At 47.1% G+C, this 19,098-nt stretch overlaps 2 protein-coding genes across 4 annotated transcripts in view; both read right to left on the bottom strand.

Moving 5' to 3' along the window:
* SCML2 (Scm polycomb group protein like 2) overlaps positions 1-19,098 on the bottom strand; it is a 131,050-nt gene that overhangs the window by 71,825 nt on the left and 40,127 nt on the right. For 2 of the 3 annotated variants that reach the window (XM_073356349.1, XM_073356359.1), the window contains exon 4: positions 6,149-6,219. In XM_073356349.1, the coding sequence (XP_073212450.1) occupies positions 6,149-6,219 (71 nt within the window). Of the gene's footprint in view, positions 1-6,148; positions 6,221-19,098 lie in introns of those variants that run through there. The other variant, XM_073356406.2, reaches the window with a different exon arrangement.
* Positions 9,706-11,508, bottom strand: LOC140905199 (myb/SANT-like DNA-binding domain-containing protein 7). Its single transcript, XM_073328027.1, has 2 exons — positions 10,791-11,508; positions 9,706-10,203 (listed from the first exon to the last, which is right to left on the bottom strand). Exons 1-2 carry the CDS (start codon positions 11,365-11,367, stop codon positions 10,118-10,120), a joined length of 663 nt encoding a protein of 220 aa, XP_073184128.1. The 5' UTR covers positions 11,368-11,508; the 3' UTR covers positions 9,706-10,117.

Consider the following 19,098-nt stretch of genomic DNA (forward strand, 5'->3'; position numbering starts at 1 on the left):
CAGACACTAAATTAATGCTGTTAATTATAGTGGAGTGCCATGTGACCACTTGTGTTGTGAGGCCATTTAGATGCACCCACTCCCATAAGTGATGCATCAGTGGTGAGGAGCAACGATGGTGAGCTTTGGGAGAAAGGGATCCCTTTGCAAACGTTGCTTGGGCTCTTCCACCAGTCTAGGGAGTTTTTGACCCTGGTGCGAGGCCACAGGGATTTGTCCAGCCTGTCCCTGTTTGGTCTGCAGAACCACATTTGGAGGCATCACATGTGAAGCCTAACACCATGCTCACTGCCATGTGCCCCAGGAGTTGGAGGCAGAGTCTGGCTGATATTTGCAGGCTGCTTTAAACAGTGTCTATAAGCGTGGCTAAGGACAGGAATCTGTGTTGAGGCAAGAGGGCTCTGGCCTGAAATGAGTCGAGCTCAGCCCCTATGAATTCCATCCGTTGCACTGGAGTGAGGGTTGACTTCTGGGTGTTGATCTGTTGGACCAGACCTGTAAACAAGCACAGTCACTTTGGTTACTCGGTGAGCCTCACAGAGAGATCTGGCTCTGAGTAGGCAATCGTCGAGATAAGGGTAGATCATTATCCCTTGAGAACATAAATGAGTAGGCACCGCCGAGAGAACCTTGGAAAATACTCTTGGGGCCAACGATAGCCTGAAGGGGAGCACTTTGTATTGGTAGTGGTCTTGTCGCAGGGTGAATCTGAGAAATCGTCTAAGAGTCAGTAGGACTGAGATGTGAAAAGGTGTGTCCTGAAGGTCCAGGGCCAAAAACCAGTCTCCCTGTTCCGACATTGGAATGATCATCAATAAAGTAACCATCTTGACTTTTTGAGCCTTGACAAATTTGCTGAGAGCTCTGAGGTCTAGTATGGGTCTCCAGGCTCCCTTCCTCTTTGGTATTAGGAAATAACAAGAGTAGAACCCTCTTCCTTGTAGATGTTGAGGTACTGGTTCTATGGCTCCTAACTGGAGCAGACAATTTACTTCTTGTAGTAGTATACGCTCGTGAATCATAGAATCATAGAATATCAGGGCTGGAAGGGACCTCAGGAGGTCATCTAGTCCAACCCCCTGCTCAAAAGCAGGACCCATCCCCAATTAAATCATCCCAGCCAGTGAACGGAAAAGGTGTTCTGGAGGAGGTAGGGAGGTAAAATGGATAGAGTACCCAGTTCACGGTTCAATATTATGCATTCCTAGGCACTGGAGAACACTGCCAATCAGTGGCCAAACGGGTGTGAAGCGTTGGTCAGCTGTATCAGTCGGGGAGAATACTCTAGTGGCGCCTTGACCTGCCCATCAAAACTGGTGCTTGGACTAAGAGGGCTGGGATGACAAAGATTGCAGGCCAAGTGATTTGCGTTTGGGGAATTTCCCGTTTTTTCTTTGTGGCTTATAGTGGCGTTGAGGTTGATATTGGGATGTATATGGTCTATGCTGGGACTGGGAACTAAATGATCTCTTTTGTCCCGGCATGCAGCTACCCAACGACCAGAAAGTAGCCCTGGAATCCTTCAGAGTGTGAATGGAGGCATCAGGGTGGCGGCAGCAGCAGCAAGAGCCCGGCAGCGGTATCCACGGGTGGCTGTACCACAATGATGATTGTGGGACCATCTGCTTGTATGTGCCTTGTTAGTATTGAGCACCATATGGAGCATGAGAGGAGTACTATGTCGTCTCTTCCTCTGGCTTGCTGTCTGAACTCTTGCTAGAGAGTAGGAGAGCGCAGGGGTCAGCATCGTGTCTGTGGGAAAAATTTTGAGGTCCGTGGTAATTTTTCAAAAAATTGAATGACTGAATGACATAACCCCCCACAATGTCCATCACTAAGTATGTTAATTTTGTCAAGTGTCCGATGCGCAATGTGGTGCTGCCAACCACTGGGGGAGTGTGGCATGGCAGTGGTGACAATTCCCATGCCAAGCAAAGACTTGGTGCAGAGGACCTGGTATCGAGAAGCGGAGACCCCAGTACTTCCGGTATACAGAGATCACTGGAATGGAAGAATTCTGCCAGTACTGATCGCCCCGGTGTTGGTATGGGGTGGGGTGGGGCAGGGATCTTGTCTGTACTGGCCGCTCCGTTGCTGGAGGTGGTGTCAATGTTGGCACTGATGATGATTCACCGACTAGTAGTACCTTTATAGCGGAATGATTATTCCTGTCTGTCAGTGCTGATGACTCAGTGCCCGTGCCCTTTGGGTCCAGGGGCATGTCAACAGTACTAACTGCTGACAGTTTCCATGGGCTAAGGGTACCAGACTGTGAGGGTCTCGGTGCCGACAGTGCCAAAGATACTGAGTGAGATGGAGATCACTTACAGCTATCTGGAGGCTCCTTTTGGAGTCTTCCCACTCTCCTCTTAGATAACTTATGAGGGCATCAGCAGTCTGTTTCTCCGATCCACAGCCATTAGATGTATAGGGCTGTGGGGAAGACTCATGTCCACCTGCGGACTCGCAGCGTAGGTCCTGCGAGGGTTTGAGAGCTGCCTCCATGAAGATGATCTTCTGCCTGAGCTCTCTGTCCTTACAGGAATGTGGCCGGAGTTGCTGACAAAGACCACACTTTTGCTAGATGCGGCCCTCCCTGAGGCAGCGAATGCCGTGGGAGTGCTTGTCTGCAATCAGAATTGCCTCTTTGTGAGCGAGGCACTTCTTAAAGCCTGCTGAACCAGGCACGCCTGCTGCGGGGAAGGGTCCCCAGCAGGGAGAAAAGTAGGAAAATAAAGTTTGTGGATTTTGTTTTTATTTTTTAGTGGATAAAATGAAAGAGTAAAGAACGACTTACAACTACAGTATACCAACAAACTAACTATATAAATGCGACTAGAGCATGATCCTAATGGACTGCAAGTAGCTCTGTCTTTAGCCAGGGGCAGTTGAGAAGGAACTGAGGGGGGTTAGCCTATGAGCACAGGCTAGCCTCATGGTGCAGCATGAGGGAAGACAGCACATGCGCAGGCCTAAGAGACACTACTATCAAAGTTCTCCAGTCAGCAACGCAGGAGTTCAAGCACACCTACAGTAGAGCACCCATAGGGACACTACTCAAAGAAGAATTCACACATGCTCTACGCCAGTGGTTCTCAAAGCCAGTCCGCCGCTTGTTCAGGGAAAGCCCCTGGAGGGCCGGGCCGGTTTGTTTACCTGCCGCATCCGCAGGTTCGGCCGAGCACAGCTCCCACTGGCCGTGGTTCGTTGTGCCAGGCCAATGGGGGCTGCGGAAAGGGCGACCAGCACATTCCTCGGCCCGCGCCGCTTCCCGCAGCCCCCATTGGCCTGGAGCAGCGAGCTGTGATCTACGCAGATGTGAGAATGGTTGCTGACATCTCTCTCCTTTCAGCCTGAATGCTATCTCTTCTCCCTCTGCCCCCATGAGCTATCACCGGGGGAGTCGTACCTCTCATGGGGAGGGGGTCCCTGAGCCCTTCTCCATGCCCCCTTCTGTGTGAGCTGGGATCTGGGGAGCCTGCTCTCTGGAATGGAGCTGAGAACAGCCATGCTCGGAGCATGCACCAAGCACACAGTGCTGAGACGGGGTGAGGAGTTGAGAACAGGCATGTTTCATGCATGGCATACACTCACAAGCACTATGGCTGGGGGGGGGGGAAGAGACACTGGGGGATTTGAGCACACCTACTGACATGGAGCTGGTCACATATCTCATAGCTATTGTTTCAGGCCCTATTCATCTCCACAAGGTGTTCTTATTCAGAACATCTCATTAAGATAAAAGGTCATTTCACACTTCTGTGAGGAGAATAGATGTGCAGAGCCCATTCTCCCTACAGTAGGCCCAGATTTTAGACAGGGACTCTGAACTCTGCCCTTTCCTGCCTCCTGGTGAGCGGGTAAACTGGTTTGAGCCCTGGCACGGCCACAGGAAGGACGGCTGTGAAATCCTTAACGAGAGGTAAGAGTTTGGTCCTGAGAGGCCAAAGGATACTGTATAAAGGCTTAATATCCATTTACTTACTTTAATACTCTGAGCTGTGAACAAGCTGTCTGGGAGAAGAAAGAGGGAAATGAGAATGGCATGCCTTGGACTTCAGTGGCCTCATAGGCTGGGCTTAAGCTGACAGATGAGCAAGAGAATTAAAACACCGTTGAACTCCAAAGAAATAAACTCAACAAAAATTAGAATACATCAAAGCCTGAGTTCTCTCACTGGAAATATTTGCATATTTCCTGGAAACATTTCTGAAACTTTAACATTGGAAGGATGAATAAAATTATTTTCTCCCCAACAAAAAAAGCAAGAGAGACAACTCCATGGTATGTTTTATTGATTACCTTTTATGACACTTCAATATGGGCTTAATTTCCAAAATACAAGATTGGCATGACCCTTTCCAGTAATCAGAACGGATACACTTATGTGTTGTTGCAATGTTTAATTGAGATACGTACAACAAAATTCTCAAACTTCCTGTAATGCAATTTCAATTAAATTTCTTAGAGAAAGTTCTTAAGGGTACAAAAACAAAACAAAAGATTTCAGGTTTCAGAGTAACAGCCGTGTTAGTCTGTATTCGCAAAAAGAAAAGGAGTACTTGTGGCACCTTAGAGACTAACCAATTTATTTGAGCAATATCTATAAGCTTTCGTGAACTACAGCTCACTTCATCGGATGCATACTGTGGAAACTGCAGAAGACATTATATACACAGAGACCATGAAACAATACCTTCTCCCACCCCACTCTCCTGCTGGTAATAGCTTATCTAAAGTGATCACTCTCCTTACAATGTGTATGATAATCAAGGTGGGCCATTTCCAGCATAAATCCAAGTTTAACCAGAACGTAGGGGGGGGTTGTGTGTGTAGGAAAAAACAAGGGGAAATAGGCTACCTTGCATAATGACTTAGCCACTCCCAGAATGGGAGACCCCCAGAGACTGGGAGTGGCTAAGTCATTATGCAAGGTAGCCTATTTCCTCTTGTTTTTTCCTACACACAACCCCCCCCGCCCGACGTTCTTGTTAAACTTGGATTTATGCTGGAAATGGCCCACCTTGATTATCATACACATTGTAAGGAGAGTGGTCAGTCTGGATGAGCTATTGCCAACAGGAGAGTGAGTTTGTGCGTGTGTGGGGGGGGCAGTGTGAGAAAACCTGGATTTGTGCTGGAAATGGCCTACCTTGATTATCATGCACATTGTAGGGAGAATGGTCACTTTGGATAAGCTATTACCAGCAGGAGAGTGAGTTTGTGTGTGTGTGTCTTTTTGGGGGGGGGGGGGGGGAGAACCTGGATTTGTGCTGGAAATGGCCCACCTTGATTATCATACATATTGTAAAGAGAGTGGTCACTTTAGATAAGCTATTACCAGCAGGAGAGTGGGGTGGGAGAAGGTATTGTTCTATGGTCTCTGTGTATATAATGTCTTCTGCAGTTTCCACAGTATGCATCTGATGAAGTGAGCTGTAGCTCATGAAAGCTTATGCTCAAATAAATTGGTTAGTCTCTAAGGTGCCACAAGTACTCCTTTTCTTTTTGCAAAAGATTTCAGTTAGTTATTTTAATAATTTATATTGGTTGCTATGTTCTTATACCAACGCTTGTTAAGTCTGTTGGGGGAAAAGCTGCAGCAGCCACCAGGCTGTTTGTCTCCTGTTCAGAGGTTCAATTCTGTATGGCTACTTGAGAATGATGCTGGAGACTCGGAGTGCTGGAAGCCAGCACAGTGCAGTTGGAAGGTTCAGAAAATTAAGGGACAAGTGCTAAATACGTTCTACTATAGATGGGCAAATGAGGAATTTGGGCAAAGGGTGGCAAAAGGCACTACACTCAGACCCTCAGCCACATTTCAAATTCTTGCTCTAAACCATGGAGAGACATGCTAAAGCTGTTCAAAAGAGAGTTGTAAAAATTTTAAGCATTGACAGGATTCCTTATTTTTCCACTAGCCTTGTTCTTGAAAGACAGCTGCAATATTTTTGATCAACCTTTCAAAGAAAATTTGACTTGCGGCAGAGACCAAGCACAGAAAACTTCAGCTTAAATGGTTAAGCTTTGCCAAAGTTATAAGCAAATGAGAACAGGGGGTTACAAAGGGAAGCCGTAGACACCCTTAATATAAAGCTTGCTATTGGGGCCCTTAACACACACACACACACAAAAGAATTTAGTGTACCTGTCTGAAACAATGTGGAGGAGCAGCTAGCGATCCAGTCTCTTTCAAGTAATTATCCCACTTAAAGTGTTCTAGAAGAGATAAAAATAAAAAGGTTAGACAACTTTTAAGGGAATGTATTGAGCAAACTTTTAGGGGGAAAACAGCTCTTTAGGTGAGCTAATTCTAGCCTTTTTAAAATAAGTTCTAAAAAGCGAATTCCTCTTGTGTGAAAGCCACGAGATTGACAGCCTTTGAGAGACTTTAAAAACTTTGTTAATCCATAGGAAAGACACACCACAGACAGACTCAGTACACAGTTTCAACATATTTCATCAGTAGTGAGGAAGGATGGTTCAGTGGTTAGGATGCTAGGCTGGGAATCACTAGAGCGGGATTCCATGTGCTGCTTCACCAGACTTCCTGTGTGACCTTGTGCAAGCCTTTGTGCCTCAGTTCCATATCTGTAAAACGAGAATAATAGCATGTCCTATGCTGCAGGAGTGAGGATAAATATGTTAAAGATTGAGACAGTCATATACTCTATATCCAGGACCATGTAAGCACTTTTAATAAAGTGTGTGCGCGTCATGACGGCTTGTGCAGAAGACCCAACTAGTATCTTGACTCCATTACAAACCAGGACAGGTTTGGGGTTTAGTGCAATCTGTGAATAGGACCCTAGCTCCACAACTAGAACCCATGAATTTCTGGCTCCCTGTCCTACATTTGATCTAGACATGACTGCCTTTCCAACCAAATATGCAAATATTTTGCCTTAACACTTAGGGTATGTCTACACTACGGAATAAGGTCGAATGTATAGAAGTCGGTTTTTTAGAAATCGGTTTTATATATTCGAGTGTGTGTGTCCCCACAGAAAATGCTCTAAGTGCATTAAGTGCATTAACTCGGCGGAGTGCTTCCACAGTACCGAGGCAAGTGTCGACTTCCAGAGCGTTGCACTGTGGGTAGCTATCCCACAGTTCCCGCAGTCTCCGCTGCCCATTGGAATTCTGGATTGAGATCCCAATGCCTGACGGGGCTAAAACATTGTCACGGGTGGTTCTGGGTACATATCGTCAGGCCCCCGTTCCCTCCCTCCCTCCGTGAAAGCAAGGGCAGACAATCATTTCGCACCTTTTTTCCTGAGTTACCTGTGCAGACGCCATACCACGGCAAGCATGGAGCCCGCTCAGGTAACCGTCACCGTATGTCTCCTGGGTGCTGGCAGACGCGGTACGGCATTGCTACACAGTAGCAGCAACCCATTGCCTTCTGGCAGCAGACGGTGCAGTACGACTGGTAGCCATCCTCGTCGTGTCCGAAGTGCTCCTGGCCTCATCGGCTGGGAGCGCCTGGGCAGACATGGGCGCAGGGACTAAATTTGGAGTGACTTGACCAGGTCATTCTCTTTAGTCCTGCCGTCAGTCCTATTGAACTGTCTTATGGTGAGCAGGCAGGCAATACGGATTGCTAGCAGTCGTACTGTACCATCTTCTGCCGGGCAGGCAAGAGATGAGGATGGCTAGCAGTCGTATTGTACCATCTTCTGCCGGGCAGGCAAGAGATGAGGATGGCATGCAGTCCTTCTGCACCGTCTGCTGCCAGCCAAAGATGTAAAAGATAGATGGAGTGGATCAAAACAAGAAACAGACCAGATTTGTTTTGTACTCATTTGCCTCCTCCCCCGTCTAGGGGACTCATTCCTCTAGGTCACACTGCAGTCACTCACAGAGAAGGTGCAGCGAGGTAAATCTAGCCGTGTATCAATCAGAGGCCAGGCTAACCTCCTTGTTCCAATAAGAACAATAACTTAGGTGCACCATTTCTTATTGGAACCCTCCGTGAAGTCCTGCCTGAAATACTTCTTGATGTAAAGCCACCCCCTTTGTTGATTTTAGCTCCCTGAAGCCAACCCTGTAAGCCGTGTCGTCAGTCGCCCCTCCCTCCGTCAGAGCAACAGCAGACAATCGTTCCGCGCCTTTTTTCTGTGCGGACGCCATACCAAGGCAAGCATGGAGGCCGCTCAGCTCACTTTGGCAATTAGGAGCACATTAAACACCACACGCATAATCCAGCAGTATATGCAGCACCAGAACCTGGCAAAGCGATACCGGGCGAGGAGGCGACGTCAGCGCAGGCACGTGAGTGATCAGGACATGGACACAGATTTCTCTGAAAACATGGGCCCTGCCAATGCATGCATCATGGCGCTAATGGGGCAGGTTCATGCTGTGGAACGCCGATTCTGGGCTCGGGAAACAAGCACAGACTGGTGGGACCGCATAGTGTTGCGGGTCTGGGATGATTCCCAGTGGCTGCGAAACTTTCGCATGCGTGAGGGCATTTTCATGGAACTTTGTGACTTGCTTTCCCCTGCCCTGAGACGCATGAATACCAAGATGAGAGCAGACCTCATAGTTGAGAAGCGAGTGGCGATAGCCCTCTGGAAGCTTGCAACGCCAGACAGCTACCGGTCAGTTGGGAATCAATTTGGAGTGGGTAAATCTACTGTTGGGGCTGCTGTGATCCAAGTAGCCCACGCAATCAAAGATCTGCTGATATCAAGGGTAGTGACCCTGGGAAATGTGCAGGTCATAGTGGATGGCTTTGCTGCAATGGGATTCCCTAACTGTGGTGGGGCGATAGACGGAACCCATATCCCTATCTTGGCACCGGAGCACCAAGCCACCGAGTACATAAACCGCAAGGGGTACTTTTCAATAGTGCTGCAAGCTCTGGTGGATCACAAGGGACGTTTCACCAACATCAACGTGGGATGGCCGGGAAAGGTACATGACGCTCGCATCTTCAGGAACTCTGGTCTGTTTCAAAAGCTGCAGGAAGGGACTTTATTCCCAGACCAGAAAATAACTGTTGGGGATGTTGAAATGCCTATATGTATCCTTGGGGACCCAGCCTACCCCTTACTGCCATGGCTCATGAGTCCGTACACAGGCAGCCTGGACAGTAGTCAGGAGCCGTTCAACTACAGGCTGAGCAAGTGCAGAATGGTGGTAGAACGTGCATTTGGACGTTTAAAGGCGCCTGGCGCAGTTTACTGACTCGCTTAGACCTCGGCTAAACCAATATTCCCACTGTTATTACTGCTTGCTGTGTGCTCCACAATATCTGTGAGAGTAAGGGGGAGACGTTTATGCTGGGGTGGGAGGTTGAGGCAAATCGCCTGGCTGCTGGTTACGCGCAGCCAGACACCAGGGCGGTTAGAAGAGCACAGGAGGGTGCAGTACGCATCAGAGAAGCTTTGAAAACTAGTTTCATGACTGGCTAGGCTACGGTGTGAAAGTTCTGTTTGTTTCTCCTTGATGAAACCTCCCGCCCCTTGGTTCACTCTACTTCCCTGTAAGCTAACCACCCTCCCCTCCTCCCTTCGATCACCGCTTGCAGAGGCAATAAAGTCATTGTTGCTCCACATTCATGCATTCGTTATTCATTCATCACACAAATAGGGGGATGACTACCAAGGTAGCTCAGGAGGGGTGGTAGAGGAGGGAAGGAAAATGCCACACAGCACTTTAAAAGTTTACAACTTTAAAATTTATTGAATGCCAGCCTTCTTTTTTTGGGCAATCCTGTGTGGTGGAGTGGCTGGTTGGCCGGTGGCCCGCCCACTGCATTCTTGGGCGCCTGGGTATGGAGGCTATGGAACTTGGGGAGGAGGGCGGTTGGTTACACAGGGGCTGTAGTGGCAGCCTGTGCTCCAGCTGCCTTTGCTGCAGCTCAACCATACACTGGAGCATACTGGTTTGGTCCTGCAGCAGCCTCAGCATTGAATCCTGCCTCCTCTCATCACGCTGCCGCCACATTTGAGCTTCAGCCCTGTCTTCAGCCTGCCACTTACTCTCTTCAGCCCGCCACCTCTCCTCCCGGTCATTTTGTGCTTTCCTGCACTCTGACATTATTTGCCTCCACGCATTCGTCTGTGCTCTGTCAGTGTGGGAGGACAGCATGAGCTCGGAGAACATTTCATCTCGAGTGCGTTTTTTTTTTCTTTCTAAGCTTCACTAGCCTCTGGGAAGGAGAAGATCCTGTGATCATTGAAACACATGCAGCTGGTGGAGAAAAAAAAGGGACAGCGGTATTTAAAAAGACACATTTTATAAAACAGTGGCTACACTCTTTCAGGGTAAACCTTGCTGTTAACATTACATACATAGCACATGTGCTTTCGTTACAAGGTCGCATTTTGCCTCCCCCCACCGCGTGGCTACCCCCTCAACCCTCCTCCCTCCCTGTGGCTAACAGCGGGGAACATTTCTGTTTAGCCACAGGCAAACAGACCAGCAGGAATGGGCTCCTCTGAGTGTCCCCTGAAGAAAAGCACTCTATTTCAACCAGGTGACCATGAATTATATCTCACTCTCCCGAGGATAACACAGAGAGATAAAGAACGGATGTTGTTTGAACGCCAGCAAACATACACTGCAATGCTTTGTTGTACAATGATTCCCGAGTATGTGCTACTGGCCTGGAGTGGTAAAGTGTCCTACCATGAAGGACGCAATAAGGCTGCCCTCCCCAGAAACCTTTTGCAAAGGCTTTGGGAGTATATCCAGGAGAGCCACAAATGCCAGGGCAAATTAATCCTTTCACATGCTTGCTTTTAAACCATGTATAGTATTTTAAAAGGAACACTCACCGGAGGTCCCTTCTCTGCCTGCCGGGTCCAGGAGGCAGCCTTGGGTGGGTTCGGGGGGTACTGGCTCCAGGTCCAGGGTGAGAAACAGTTCCTGGCTGTCGGGAAAACCGGTTTCTCCGCTTGCTTGCTGTGAGCTATCTACAACCTCATCATCATCTTCTTCGTCCCCAAAACCTGCTTCCGTGTTGCCTCCATCTCCATTGAAGGAGTCAAACAACACGGCTGGGGTAGTGGTGGCTGAACCCCCTAAAATGGCATGCAGCTCATCATAGAAGTGGCATGTTTGGGGCTCTGACCCGGAGCGGCCGTTCACCTCTCTGGTTTTCTGGTAGGCTTGCCTCAGCTCCTTCAGTTTCACGCGGCACTGCTTCGGGTCCCTGTTATGGCCTCTGTCCTTCATGCCCTGGGAGATTTTGACAAAGGTTTTGGCATTTCGAAAACTGGAACGGAGTTCTGATAGCACAGATTCCTCTCCCCATACAGCGATCAGATCCCGTACCTCCCGTTCGGTCCATGCTGGAGCTCTTTTGCGATTCTGGGAATCCATCATGGTCACCTCTGCTGATGAGCTCTGCATGGTCACCTGCAGCTTGCCACGCTGGCCAAACAGGAAATGAGATTCAAAAGTTCGCGGTTCTTTTCCTGTCTACCTGGCCAGTGCATCTGAGTTGAGAGTGCTGTCCAGAGCGGTCACAATGGAGCACTCTGGGATAGCTCCCGGAGGTCAATACCATCGAATTGTGTCCACAGTACCCCAAATTCAAGCCGGCAAGGCCGATTTAAGCGCTAATCCACTTGTCGGGGTGGAGTAAGGAAATCGATTTTAAGAGCCCTTTAAGTCGAAATAAAGGGCTTCATCATGTGGACAGGTGCAGGTTTACATCGATTTAATGCTGCTAAATTCGACCTAAAGTCCTAGTGTAGACCTGGGCTTAGCAATAAAATCAAATGACACCTCATACATCAACAGTCTTTGCAAATTCTTCACTTATTTTTAGACTACTGTTCAAAAGGCTACAAAAATGTACAGTTATATGAGTTAATCAATCAATATAAAATACTATATGGCCAATGATCCAAATAAGCATGGCTTAAGTCACAAGAAAAGATAAGAACTAAAATAGTACAGCCCACATTTTGCTTCTACAGTGAAATTGTCTACAATCTTTAAGTTGATGTATCTAAAAACAGGAAAGAGAAGCAACAGTCATCTTGTCCATCACCTCTTCACAATCAAAGTTGAAATGAGAACATAAATGGTGTAATGATGCCACCCAGTGGCTCAACAAACAATAGCTTTCAACGTGTTTGCATCAAAAAAAAAAATCTTAGTTTTAGGCAGATAGTAAAATCAAATCGAATTGTCTTTTGGGAATGGGCATCAATAAAGTATTTGGCTACATTTATAACAAAACATTAAGCATACAGCTTCATTTAAAGAAGGAAAACAGTGTTGCACTGAAAGATACCAGAGATGTTCATCAATGACTGTCCCATGGGAGAATATTCCAGAAGCACTAGCCTTTGATAGGAAAGGCCTTGGCTAACATCCTCAAGATATTATCTCTGCATAGTCAGCACTTCCCAAATGATCTCAGCTGCAGTAGCTGTAAATTGATGGGATGACTCAGCAGCAAAATGAGGGAGCCAAAAAAGGTCTTTTCCTCAGGTGACCATGTTTACAGTAAGTAAACAAAATAAAGCCAAATAAGCAGAAAACTACACAGGTAGCTACAAGAAAGAGCACTTTCACTGGCCATTGAGGGAGTCTGCAGTTTCATTAACCTGCAGATCATCTACCTGAATAGCTGGATTTATCTATAAACCCCTTTCCTCACAGTCTGAAGTTTGCATTAGGTTTCCTTCACTTGTGAGCATAGATCAAAACTGAGGTAAATTAAAGCAAAACTCATTCACAACTAATACTTAATATTCTGCAATTCATTTCATGAAGAGAATATGAAATGGCAGAAAGGGGACGTGTGTGTCTATGGAAACAGTCACATGGAAAAATAATGCTCTTAACAAAAAAAGCTTCTCTATATCCAGTGAAAGATCATTTGTAGATAAAAGAAACTAATGCAGTTTTCTGAACATACACACCCATCTGAGGCTCTAGTATTGGAGAGAATTTCAGGAATGGAGGTGGAATAAAACTGCAATCTACAGGAAAATTAGCTCACAGCAAACTATTAAATATTAAAATTTTTCCTTTTATATTACCCCAATTCAAGACACATGTAATTTTAGACTGAATTACCAGAGAAAATAAGAAAACAAATGTAGTGTACTACTGATTTAGCCAGTACCGCTATTAGTATCCTTTCAAAGGTTTAGGCCAGGGGTGGGAAACCTTTTTTCTATCAGGGGCCATTGACACACAGACAAAAATCAATCGCGGGCCACACAGCCCTGCAGGGGGGTGCAGCGGCTCATGGCTTCCCCTCGAAGCAGGGCGAGCCAGTGCTCCCGGCTCCAGCCCTGCCAGGGGGGTGTGAATGTGTGGAGGCTTGGGGCTTCCCCTAGGCTGTGGGGTGGGGCCAGAAATGAGGGGTTCAGGGTGTGGGAAGGGGTTCAGGGCTGGGGCAAGGGGTTGGGATGAGGACAGGGCGCTGGGTCTGGGAGGAAGTTGGTGCAGGAGGGGGTTCAGGGCTAGAGGTACGGGGTCTGGGAGGGAGTTAGGATGCAGGAGGGGGCTGAGGGATGGGGTGCGTGGTACGGGTGCGGGGGGGGTTAGGGTGCAGCAGGGGGCTGAGGGAGTTAGGGTGCGTGGTAGGGGTGTGGGATCTGGGAAGGAGTTAGGGTGCAGGAGGGGCCTGAGGGATGGGATGCGGGGTCTGGGAGGGAGTTAGGGTGCAGCAGGGGGCTGAGGGTTGGGGTGCGGGGTAAGGGTGCGGGATCTGGGAGGGAGTTAGGGTGCAGCAGGGGGCTGAGGGATGGGGTTTGGGATCTGGGAGGGAGCTGGGGTGCAGGAGGGGGCTGAGGGATGGGGTGCGTGGTAAGGGAGGGAGTTGGGTGCAGGAGGGGCCTGAGGGATGGGATGCGGGGTCTGGGAAGGAGTTAGCGTGCAGCAGGGGGCTGAGGAATGGGGTGCGGGGTCTGGGAGGGAGTTAGGGTGCAGCAGGGGGTTCTGACATGGGGCAGGGGATGTGGGCTCTGGCCAGCTCCCAGTTGGCGGCGCGGCCACTCCACACTGCTCCCGGAAGCGGCCAGCATGTCTGGCCCCTAGGTGGAGATGCACAGGGGGCTCTGCGCAGTGTGTGCTGCCCATGCCCAAAGGTGCTGCCCCTGCAGATCCACTGGCCGTGGTTCAATTATTTACTTTCTATTACATTTTACAGATATTTACATAGCCAACTTGTTTTTCATGGTTTCCTTGAACCCTCAGATGCAACTGTGCATCATTTAATTCTTATCAGAACACCACAATTTAATCTAAGACTAGTTCTGAATACAGATTCAGAGATCTAGTTTATGTACAATACATTAAATTGACAGATTATATTTATTATTAAGCCTGCCCACCACTGTATAAAACCAAACACCCACAATATGAGTTCTTGCATTAGAATTCAGTTGCTCTCTCACAAAGCTTCCCCCTGCCTAGTTGGTGTTTAGCAGATTGAGCCCCACTATCTAGGTTCAGGCTTTCAGCCAGTTTCTATTTTTCCACAGGCTCATTCTAGATTTCTGGCACATGGCTGTGTCCCCAAACTGACCCATCTGAGCTCTTTCCTCTGGGCTGGCATGGCTCCTTGAAGGTTCTCTCTGGATTTCTTCTGCTCAGTTGACTACTACAAGTAGCTGGTGCTTTCTTCAAGGCTGGCATAGGTCTTTTCAGAGCAGGAAGCTGTAAACCTCCATCTTTTTGGGCACATTAGGATCTACAACTGTTCCCTTCTGTCTCTCTGCTCTCATCCCAAACACCCCACCTAACATCCCACCCCTCCAGCTCTAAAAGTTGTATTCCCCCTCAGACACACCGAGTTTAGAAGTAAGGTGTCCTCAAATTTTACAAGTATGGATTTTATGTAGACTTATTTCCCTACTTTGATGATATACAGAGCTCCTCATCATCTTGCACACCAATGGCTGCTGGTAAAGGACACATCAAAGTGGTTTAAATTCAAACGTATCCAAACCCATACATTTCTCTTTAGATTCAACCTCATTTTTTTAGTAGAGTGCGGCTACAGATGTGCAAGCAGCCTTAATGAAGGCTGAAACTTCACTCACTCTTCCTTCCAGGATGGCCACTGCTTGCTTGTTCTTCAAGTCTTCTCTCCTTCCTGTGCGGACCGCTGGGAGCCTCATGCTTTCAATATCCTGTTTTTCACTCTTCAGCCCACCCTCTCCTTATCAATCCTGGGGTTTAGTTCTAATTTTGCTTGATGAGTTGATAGCCTCACATACTCTTGCAAACGGGTGAGTTAAAATATGAAAAAAATAATCCTCATAACGCAAATATTTTCCTTCCCTTGTACATTATCCTAAGTCCTCCCACTCCCAAATATCCTCCCCCATCATTTTACTGGAACCCTTCTCCCCATCACAAGATTTACCATACCTTCCTTCCCTCCTTCAGTCCTTTTACTCTCCTCATTCCTCTTACCCACAGCTCCAAGTTTCACCTCCTCTTCAACTTCCAGTCTTAACTGGCAAGTCTCCTGCAGTCCTACCACAAGACCAAGGGGCTCCCAGTGCAGAGGCACTCTGCATTCTAAGGCCACTGTGTTCAGCTGGCACCAAGAGTGGCTCCCTGTCTCTCTTCTAGTCGAACAAGCAACAGTTTTCATCCATAAACCTCAAAGAACTTTACATTGAAGGATATTACTACCCTAGTATTATAGATGGGTAAATGGAGATAGAGAGGTGAAGTGACTTGCCCAGGATCATGAAGTTGGTCTATGGCATAGTGGAAACTAGCTCTCATGACTAAGTCCAGTACCCTGTGGATCACCCTACCTCTGACATATGGGTTACCTTTGCAGCACTAAAGAGTGCGCTCAGTAGCGGCTGGGTAGTTAGAATGTGGTCATGAAAGGAGAGACAGGCATTATTCAAATGCCAATAGCAGGAGGGATAAAAGTTGTCTCCTTAGCCACCTCCCACTCTGGGCAAGCAGAAGAAACAATTACTTAGTGATGTAGATGTGTATTCCATTTAGGTGTGCGCATGCCCAGTGCACCGAAGCCAGAGAATTTTGCCAAGCAGTACCGGTAGAGGAGCAGCGCTCATGCCTTGTGACCATAGCCCTTCCCCTGGCTAATCTGAGGCTGTGCCACCACAATCCTCCTCAGTTCCTTCGCACACACCCAGAGACTAGACGCCGATACATAGGGGACAGAGGCTGGGTCAGGAATACACATCTGAATCACATCTTGAAGAACCACAGTTACAGTAAGTAACCATTTCTTCATCGAGTAGATGCAGCCGTGTATTCCACTTAGGTAATTCACAAGCAGTATTCACCCCAGTAGGTAGGACTTGGAGTCTACCTAAACCGGAATTGCAGGATTGCCCTACCAAAACTTGCATCCGCTCTGGCAGATGCGGCAATGGCATAATAGTTTGCAAATGTATGTATGGAAGACCATGCAGCAGACCTGCAAGTATCCAATATCAAGATGTCACTAAGGAATGCTATTGACATTGGTGGTGCTCTCACAGAATGAGCTCACACCCTCTGAAGAGGCGTAGCCGAAACTATTTCATATTCAGTCTTGATACAGGATTCATTTAGAGAGCATCTATGAAGGGACTGCTTGCCCCTTCATACAATCTGCATACAACACACACAGGTCAGGTGAAGCATGAAGCGGTTTAGTCCAGTCCAGATAGGCTAGACATTAACTGACATCTAATGTATGGAGACACTGCTCCTCTGGAGATGATGTGGCTTAGAAAAGAACACAGGTAAATACACCACCTGATTCAAAATGAAACTGAGAAACCACTTTAGACAAAACTTTTGCATGTGGTCAAAGTCACTTTGTCCTTAGAGATTTGTGTACAGTGGAGCCACATCTTCCATGGGGGTTAGGTTCTAAAGTCAGCGCATAAGGTGAAAATCGCGTATAGTCAAATTACCCTTGAAAATCCCTTAAATTGCCCATAAAGTACAGTATACTGTACATGGTTTTGTGTATACAACCCTGTACAGTAATATAAATGTATAATGTACAGTGTATAATAAAGAGTACATATGTAAAAGGTAATTTTACAGTACTGTATTATTAATTACAAGGGGCAATTACAGAGGGTTATCAGAGCTTGATGTCGATGCAGGAGACAGAGGTGACAGAGCTTGGGTGACGGAGAGCAAGTCGTAGACGAAGTGGTTGGCTCTGGTTCAGCTCGAGAAGTTGATTGCGTAGGCTCATCTGCTGCTGGTGTATTTTCCTTGAAAAACATGGTGATCGGCAACTGTCGCTGTTGGCTCTTGAGCTGCTCAAACATTTCTTGATACGGTCTCAATTCGTCTGTAATATGTTGTGTGATTTTGAGGCTTTGTTCCATAGAGGAATTGTATTTAGAAATTAAATCATTCAAGTGTTTCAGTGCTTGGAACACTTCAGCAAATTTATGAAGATTCCCACTTGCTGGTTCTTCCTGTTCGTTGTCATCATCTTCGTCTTCTGTAGCAGATTTTATCAGTTCCTCTAACTCTTCGTTAGTCAATGTTTCTCTATGGCTCTGTCAAGGTTCCTTTCCCACTCTGAACTCTAGGGTACAGATGTGGGGCCCTGCATGAAAAACCCCCTAAGCTTATTTTTACCAACTTAGGTTAAAACTTTCCCAAGGTACAAACTATTTTACCTTTTGTCCCTGGACTTTATTGCTGCCACCACCAAGCATCTAACAAATATATAACCGGGAAAGAGCCCGCTTGGAAACGTCTTTCCCCCCCACAAAATCCTCCCAAACACGAAACACACCCCTTTCCTGGGGAAGGCTTGATAAAAATCCTCACCAGTTTGCATAGGTGAACACAGACCCAAACCCTTGGATCATAAGAACAATGAAAAAGCAATCAGGTTCTTAAAAGAAGAATTTTAATTGAAGAAGTAGTAAAAGAATCACCTCTGTAAAATCAGGATGGTAAATACCTTACAGGGTAATCAGATTCAAAACATAGAGAATCCCTCTAGGCAAAACCTTAAGTTATAAAAAGACACAAAAACAGGAATATACATTCCGTTCAGCACAACTTATTTTATCAGCCATTTAAACAAAACAGAATCTAATGCATATCTAGCTAGATTGCTTATTAGCCCTTTACAGGAGTTCTGACCTGCATTCCTGCTCTGGTTCCGGCCAAAGCAACACACAGACAGAGAGAACCCTTCGTTTCTCCCCCTACCTCCAGCTTTGAAAGTATCTTGTCTCCTCATTGGTCATTTTGGTCAGGTGCCAGTGAGGTTATCTTTAGCTTCTTAACCCTTTACAGGTGAAAGGGTTTTTTCCTCTGGCCAGGAGGGATTTAAAGGTGGTTAGCCTTCCCTTTATATTTATGACAGGCTCTCAATTAATTCTTCAAATTTCTTCCTCAAGGATGTTGACAAAGCCTTCACCACCCACTTGCCTGGCCACCTGAACAATGTGTTTCCCTTCTTTGTCAACGGTCAGAAAACCCTTAAAATCGTTCACACATTCTTTCCATAGGTTTCGCCATCATGCATTGACTGTTTCAGGCTTGATTGCATCCATTGCCTGTTTAATATAAGTGATGCACTCGGCAACTTTGAAGGACTTCCAACACTCCATCACATTAAAGTTGGGATCAGCATCCATAGCACTACGTGTCCGTAAGAACGTAAGCCTCATGTATGTGGCCTTGAAACAGCGAATCACGCCTTGGTCAAAAGGTTGGAGGAGGTATTGGGGCGGGAGAAGACGACTTCAACGTCGGTATGCACAAACCGGAATGCCGCAGGGTGGCCAGGAGCATTGTCTACAATCAGCAACACTTTAAAAAGTACAGTCCTTCAAGGTACCGCTTGACCTCCAAAATGAAACACTTGTGGAACCAATCCAGAAATAATGCTGTTGTCACCCAAGCCTTTTTATTTGATTGCCAGAACACAGACAGGAGATTTTTGTTCTTGCCTTTTAGGGCATGGGGATTTGCAGCCCTGTAGAGCAAGCCCAGCTTTTATTAAATGCCCAGCCACATTGCCACAAAACAACACAGTCACATGGTCTTTAGCTGCTTTGAAGCCAGGGGCTTGTCTTTCTGATTTCAAAGTGTAAGTGCGGTTGGGCATTTTTTTCCAGAAGAGCCCAGTCTCCTCAGCGTTAAAAACTT

Source organism: Lepidochelys kempii, chromosome 1, assembly GCF_965140285.1.
Source record: "Lepidochelys kempii isolate rLepKem1 chromosome 1, rLepKem1.hap1, whole genome shotgun sequence".
Lineage (NCBI taxonomy): Eukaryota > Metazoa > Chordata > Testudines > Cheloniidae > Lepidochelys > Lepidochelys kempii.

What these genes read in the sequence shown, in the direction of transcription:
- LOC140905199 (XM_073328027.1), bottom strand. Translation starts at nt 11,367, where the DNA reads ATGCAGAGCTCATCAGCAGAGGTGACCATGATGGATTCCCAGAATCGC. An exon ending in AGGCAGAGAAGGGACCTCCG is followed by an intron (nt 10,204 to 10,790) that starts GTGAGTGTTCCT and finishes TTTCTCCACCAG; the next exon opens with CTGCATGTGTTTCAATGATC.